Source organism: Gavialis gangeticus, unplaced genomic scaffold (genome assembly GCF_001723915.1).
Source record: "Gavialis gangeticus isolate Ggan-Ray unplaced genomic scaffold, GavGan_comp1, whole genome shotgun sequence".
NCBI classification, from domain to species: domain Eukaryota; kingdom Metazoa; phylum Chordata; order Crocodylia; family Gavialidae; genus Gavialis; species Gavialis gangeticus.
In genome coordinates this window covers 72,841,615-72,848,702 of record NW_017729033.1, presented here as the reverse complement: position 1 = coordinate 72,848,702, position 7,088 = coordinate 72,841,615, and the positions used below count along the sequence as shown (strand labels likewise).

General features: G+C 49.7%; 1 protein-coding gene across 1 annotated transcript in view; it reads left to right on the top strand.

The window, feature by feature from the left end:
* The window catches only part of LOC109304147, a 46,758-nt gene extending 40,293 nt beyond the window's left edge, over positions 1-6,465 (top strand). Inside the window, exons 8-9 of the mRNA XM_019526644.1 lie at positions 1,812-1,859; positions 6,150-6,465. Coding sequence (XP_019382189.1) covers positions 1,812-1,859; positions 6,150-6,377 — 276 coding nt within the window. The 3' untranslated portion in view covers positions 6,378-6,465. The remainder of the gene's footprint in view (positions 1-1,811; positions 1,860-6,149) is intronic.
* The last annotated feature ends 623 nt before the right edge of the window (positions 6,466-7,088 follow it).

Sequence of the window (7,088 nt, the reverse complement as noted above, 5' to 3'; positions counted from 1 at the left end):
TTCCTCCCCAGGTGCATCACCTTGCACTTGTAGGTGTTGAATCCCATCCTATTCTCATCCGCCCACCCCTGTAACCTGTCTAGGTCTGATTGCAGCCTATTCCTCCCTTCTAGCGTGCCCACTTCCCCCCACATCTTAGTGTCATCAGCAAATTTGAACAGGGTGCTATTTACCCCCTTGTCCAAGTCGCTGATGAAGATGTTGAACAGTGTGGGCCCAAGGACCGAGCCCTGCGGAACCCCACTGCCCACATTCCTCCAGGTCGACAATGACCCGTCCACTACCACTCTCTGGGTGCGGCCCTCCAGCCAGTTGGTGACCCATTTGACTGTGTGGATGTCAACACCACAGTCCCCCAGTTTCTTAATGAGAATGGGGTGAGAGACAGGGTAGTCCCATTTAAGTCACAAGGACTTAAGCCAGGGGCGGGCAATTATTTTGAGTCGAGGGCCACTTAACCAGCTTTGGTAGGCTGTCAAGGGTCACATGGGAAGCCCTGCCCTGTGACAGGTGCCCCACCCCTTAACAGGTGCCCCACCCCCTGGTCACCATCTTGGGACCAATGTCCCAGGGCCAGCACCAGTGGGGCCCAGAGGCTGGCAAGGGTCTTTGGAGCTGGGCTGGGCTGCACCAGCAGAGAGGGGGGAGCTAGTCTGCCTCCATAGAGCCCCTGCCAGCTGGGACCCCGCGCTCCTGCCACCGTGCTCTGGGCGCTGTTCGTGGGGCAGGTGAGGGGCCACTTTTCCCCACGCTCAGCACCAGCTTGTAACCCACCTCTGCTACCAGCCTGGCAGTGGGGCTGGGTTACAAGGTGGTGCTGAGCATGGGGGGGGGAGAAAGCAGCCCCTCCCCACCCCATACCCAGTGCCCCACACTGCAGCCGCTCGTAACCTGCATGGGGCTGCCTGTGCCTGCTCCGGACGGTCCCATGCGGGCTGCGAGCACCTGCAGCGTGGGACACCAGGCATGGGGCGGGCAAGGGGCTGCTGTTCTCCACGCAGGGAAGGAGCCCAGGGAACAGCTGAGCATGGGGGAGAAGCACCCCTCCCCCACCCCATGCTGCAGGTGCTTGCAGCCTGCGTGGGGCTGTCCAGAGCGGGCACAGGAAGCCCCATGCAGGCTGCAAGCAGCTGCAGCATGGGGCACCAGTCATGTGATGGGGAGGGGCCACTTCCCACCCCTTGCTCCTTCCCTGCCCGGGGTCCCCCCGCTCCCACTTACCTGAGCTTCCCGCACCGGGGCAGCCATGTGCTCCCAGCCCAGAAACCATGGCTGGGGCTTCCAGCTGGGGGGCGGGGTGGGGCAGGGCAGGCCTTGCTGTTGTGGGAGCCTGCCGGGCTTCCCCTGGGTCCTACTGCCCTTGGTTCCTGTAATTTTTGACAGAACCATGGGCAGAGAAATACTAATTTTCTACATTTTTTTTAGGGGCCCCGTGGGCCAGATAGAACGGCCTCATGGGCTGGATCTCGCCCGTGGGCTGTATTTTGCCCACCCCTGACTTAAGCACACTGTTGAAGTGTTTGTGTAAGGTGAAGTATATATTTCATACACAGAAACATACGTAAGAATGTATCCCATCATTTTTCTAAAACAACTAGGGTGACCAACCCTTCCTTTATTACCAAGAGGGAGAATCATTTTAAAAATAGAAATGTCACATGGTAGCAGAACAGCCATTCCATCACAGAAAGGATTGCTTGGCTCAAGCTTGTACTAAACTCCAGTGTTTTCTACTTAGAAAAAGTGAAGGAGTACAGCTCTATAGAGAACTTTACTAATTTTTCTAAGACATGTTTCCTTTACTATTATAGGGCTTGGCTGAAACAATGGACAAATTTTGTGGCCTGAAGTTCAGCTTGGTAAGAAGATTTGTTTAATAGGGAAGATGCTAAAACTTATTTTCTTTTCATTTCCATTTTTATGAAGTGTTAATCAACTAAGTTATTATTTAGAAGGGGAACAAAAGCATTTCTCCTGAATATGGAACATTTTTATTTAGACAAATGTTAGAATGTTGAACTTCAGTAACTACATTTTAGGTTGAGCCTATATTGATGATCAAAAAAATTGTCAAGAAATAGCCTTTTCCAGAAGCCTTTTTTACATTTAAGCTTGTGCAGTAATTTCCAGTCATCCATTAGGACTTGTTCCTAGCCTGTGCATCCTGCTCTGACTGCTTCCTCACTGTGTTTTGGTAAGAGGAGTGAACCTGGAAACTAGAAGAAAAGACCATCTCTAGGAAATGCACATGCACTGATGTATTCTGCAGGCTTTGCCGCTGGCTTTCCTCTTTTGTCTGATCATGCAGACATGCAAGAGACAAGTACAGAAAGGTATGGCCCAGTGAATGCAAAAGAGCAAACTGCTGTGACACCAGTGCTCCTTCCCACTTGTCACTGAATAAACCAGAGGTTCTCAACCTTTTTAGACTCAAGACTCCCTTTGTTAGATTTGTACACCATTGAAAGGCTCTCAAGGCACCCCAGGGTGCTCTGGCACCCTGGCTGAGAATCACTGGAATAGAAAAAGTTGTGGCTTGCAGTTACCTATAAGCACTTTTCTTTTCCAGTGTATTCCTGAACATAGCTTATAGGTTGCCTGTTATCTCTGCATCACTATCACTAACTTCCTAAAAGAAGTGGAGTGGGGAGAGAAACCCTCTCTTATTTTCTTTGTAACAGAAAATAAACCAGAAAAGAATTTTCTTGATCAGTGTCCACTAATGTCTGCCCCAATCTCAAATTAACCCACACCCAAAGTCTAAATTCTGTGATTACTTAAAATCTGGGGTAATATCAAAATCTGCTCCATTTATGTTGCTTTTTTATGAAATGCCTTTATTATATTTTGCTGCCTTTTGGTTGGTGAGGGAGTGAGGGTGGGAAACCTAGCTGGGGATGCAGCCTGGTTTGCCTGGTGGAAGTGGAGCAGCCACTGCCAGACTTTTCCCCGCTGGAGTGGAGGGGGTGGGGGTGTGGGCCAGCAGGGCCAGGTACAGGGGAGGGAGTGGGGTTTAAACCCCCTCCATGGCCCACAAGACCCCAGCCTGGGCCTGTGTGGCAGGAGCTGCCACCCTTCTGCCTCCCCACCCCCCAGCTCCCTGCTGAAGCAGAGAGCATAGGTCATGGCCAGGCCCCTGCTGGCACAATCAGGGTCAGGCAGGGAAGGGGAGTTTAATCCTCCCTCCCCCTCTCCCACTGGCACAGGACCTGAGTCAGGGTCTGTCCAGCTTTCACCTTGCTCGCCACTCAAGCAGCAGGTTGTGTGGCCAAGTGGTGGCCCAGACAGTGCCTCAGGCAAAGTTTGGGGGTGGCAGGGGGGTTTCCCACTGGCATGGGACCCAAGATGGCTGCTTGAGTGGCGAACAGAGGGGAAAGCCAGGCAAACCCCAGCTGGGGTCCCATACTGGTGGGAGAGAGGAGGCAAGGGACATCTAATTCCTATCTCTCCCCCACTTCACCTGAGGCAATGCCCAGGCAACCATCTGGCCACGTCTCCTGCCGCTCAAGCAGCAAGCAGAGGGGAAAAGCTGGGCAGACCCCTCCAGGCACAGCCTGGCTGGGGTCCCTGCAGGCCAGGGTGGGGTTTATACTGCTCCCAATCATACTCAGCAGCTGGCCAGGGTCTCCCACCCCCCAACTCTGCTTCCCTCCAACCTTCTGGTCACTGCTGAAGGGAAGGGAGGGCGCTGTGGCGCCCTCCAGCTTCTAGCCTGAGTCACTGCAGGCATTTCAGGATTCAAAAGTGAATGTCTATTCACTTGCTTCTTGTTTCAATCTTCCCAAGTTAGACTAACCTGCAAAGATTGAATCAATTCAGGTCCAGGCTTTTTGAATGTCTGTACGTAGCCAAAGTGTAAATACATGTTAGTAGAGAAAGCTAATGATCCACAATGCAGAATTAGAACTTGAATTATAGCAGCAGATCAAGCATGGTTGCTCATTGGCTTCTTAAAAATACCATTATCATTTCAATAGCTTGTTTAATAGTTTTTAAAATATATCTATAAATGCACACAGTTTGAAGCTGGATCAAAATCTGGACTTGGTACAGTTTTTATATTAAGAACAGATTTGTTTTATGTTGCCATACTGATTTTGTGTTCCATATTAGAACAAAATGCCAAACTGAAATCCCAGAATCTGTAATTTCAGAAATTGTGAAGCACAGGTGTCTTTTAAATGGAAATCCTGGCAATAGCCAACTGCAATTGAGATTGCAGTTTCACTGTGGTCCACCACTCAACAGCAGCAGTGAAACTGGTGAAACTTGCCTGATAAGCAGGTTTTGAAAGGGATCTGTATTGCATAAAAATAGTCACTGAAACATATTCAGAGGAACTTTGACAAATCTGCATATTTCAACCAAAAATCAGAGGTGTCCCATGCATCTCAGCTTGGGTATGTTTACATGTGTTACTCACACTTCCTTATTACAGTGCAGGTGAACCTTAGTTAAAATTTAATACGGAACTTTGATAAACAATATGCTATTAATACACATATTTTAATAATATTTTCTCCATAATGAACTTTGCATTCATCTTCTGTTATTAGGCCTACATTTAGTCCTGTATAACTTTGCTTGGCAAAACTGGCATGGCCTGAATACTCACAGCAAAGATATAATCTATATAATCTCTCTGTCTTTATAAATCTAAGCAATTTCTCTAACTCAATCAAAGTCACTCTGTGGGCAGAACGTAATCTCATTTCATCTTTGTTAAAACCATCTTTAAATTGATAAATGTGAACTCAAAGACTATTATCTTTAAGATCAAAATAAGCCCAACATTTTCTAGATGAAGAAAAGGTTTTATTTTGGATGATAGTATTTTTTACCATCTGTGTCTGTTGTCTACAGAAGCATAACAGAAAGTGGATAGATAGCTTCTGCATATTGGCTTTGTTGATTCTCTGTATCTGTTTTAAAAGGATTCTTAACCTGATCTACAAGATAACTTCTGAACACACTGTAACAAATAGGGGTGCACCGATAAAGAATTTTTGGCCGATACTAATGGCCAATTATTAATGAGTCATATTGGCTGATACCGATCTGATTGCCAAAATTCAAGCCTGGCAGCTTGGAGAGAAGCGTCCAGCTGATAGGTCTGTTGGGGGTAAGGGGCAGGGCGGAGTGGAAGGGGCATGGAGGAAAGATCAAGGCCCCCACAGTGAAGGAGGGAGTGGGGCTGGGGCAGGCACTGCCCAGCTGGGGTGGAGCGGGATGCAGGATGGAGCCATGAACAGCTCATCCAGGGAGTGCAGGGAGTGGGGGTGCAACTCCCACCACTGTGCACACCACCAGGAGAGGTATGGGGGCATGTGCCTCCCAAATTGTGCATGGGGTGAGGGTGGGCTGTCACTGCACGCTTGGGGCTGGGGCTGCACTGGGCTCTTCCCAATGCTGGGATTGGGCCAGGCCTGCGCTTGGGGTAAGCAACAACAGCACTGGGGGGGAGGGGGTGCTACAGCAAATTTTGGGGTGGCTGTAGCCCACCACATAGCCCTCCCTCTCATTGCTGCCTCCACCAACCCCAAACACAGCACTGGCTCAAGTGCACAACAGTAGCTTGCCCTCACCCCACGTGCAGACCTGGGGGGGGTGCACATGCCCCCATACCTCCCCCAGGGGTGCCTGCAGCAGCAGAAGTACCCCACACCCTATGGACAAGCTGCTTGTGGCTCTGTCCTGTTCCCCACCCTGGCTGGGTAGTGTCTGCCCCTGCCCTAGCCTCACTTCCTCCCTCATGACGGGGGCCTCAATCTGCCCCTTCCCCCCCCGCCACCCTTTTCCCCCCACAGACTTACTGGCTGGATGCTGCTCTCCACAGTGCCAGGCTGTACTCCTGTCTGCGTGCATGCTGGGGCTGTAGTCATGCGTGTAGCATCATCAGCAACATTATTGGCCACATCAGCCAAAAAAAGCCGATTGCTGATAATGTCAATTTTCCTTTTATCAGTGCTGATACAATGTGGTCCGATGTATTGGTGCACCTCTAGTAACAAATTAATATGCATTCATAAACTCTTTGGAATGAATAACTTACATTATGGTTATACAAAGAGACAACAGTATGATATGAGGGTTTTGTACTGTTTAAAAATCAGCATGTAGTTATTCTCTGTTTTTTTTATCTCCTATAGATCAGTGAAGGAGCAGAGTGCATTTTTATTCCCAAAAAAATTTTTCTTGAGAAAGCACCTGACAAATCCAAGAGAGCAGCTCTTGAGCTGGTGAGCACCTTTCCCACCAAGAAGATGATTAGAGAGAGTTACACCAGGCAGCAGGCTTGGAGCACCTACAAGGCCAAAGTTGTGGGAGAGCAGATCAAGAGATGCACTAGACCAACTTCAGCTCGTTTTTGTTTTTAAAGGCAACTGATTGTAGTTGATTAATTTATGGCTAGGTACTTCTTCCTTTAATAAATTAGATAATGATGCTTTATGCCAGGGCTGTCCAATTGACCCTGGGCTCCCACCCAGCCTATGAGAAAGAGCCCAGCAGTTGGAAGCAGCTAAGTTCCTTCATCCTTTCTTGCGAAAAGTGGGGATGTCTCCTCTCCCCTCTACCTCTCTGAAATATCTGGCTTGAGAAAGGACAGAAAGGTGTAAGGAACCTCTATAGTGTCTCACACATCCTACAAGTGAGAGAAGGAAACCAAGGGGTATGAAGAGCTTTCCTGTGGCTGCCCTTTGCTGTGCACAGGGAAGGTGGGTAGAGAACCCTGGGAGGAGTAAGGGGTGAGGCTCAGGACATGATGAACAAGGTGTTGGGCAGATGTGTACACTGTAGGTATGGACCAGTTGGGGCGGAACTAATATGGGCATGGGCGACTGGTGCCACCTTAGTCAGTCCTGCTAGCCAGGGCGGGGGTCCCCCTGTGGCTGATCCCACAATGGCCGATCGCTGCAGCCGCTTCCAGTAGTGGCTGCAGCTGCTTCTGGGAGCAGCTGCAGAGATCAGCCGGCACTTGCAGGGTGGGCACCTGCACTTCCACCTGCCCCCCCCCCCGCCGATCACCTAAGCAGTAAGTGCAGCCAGTCAGGGGGTGCACATGCACTCCCATGCACCCCTTACGCATC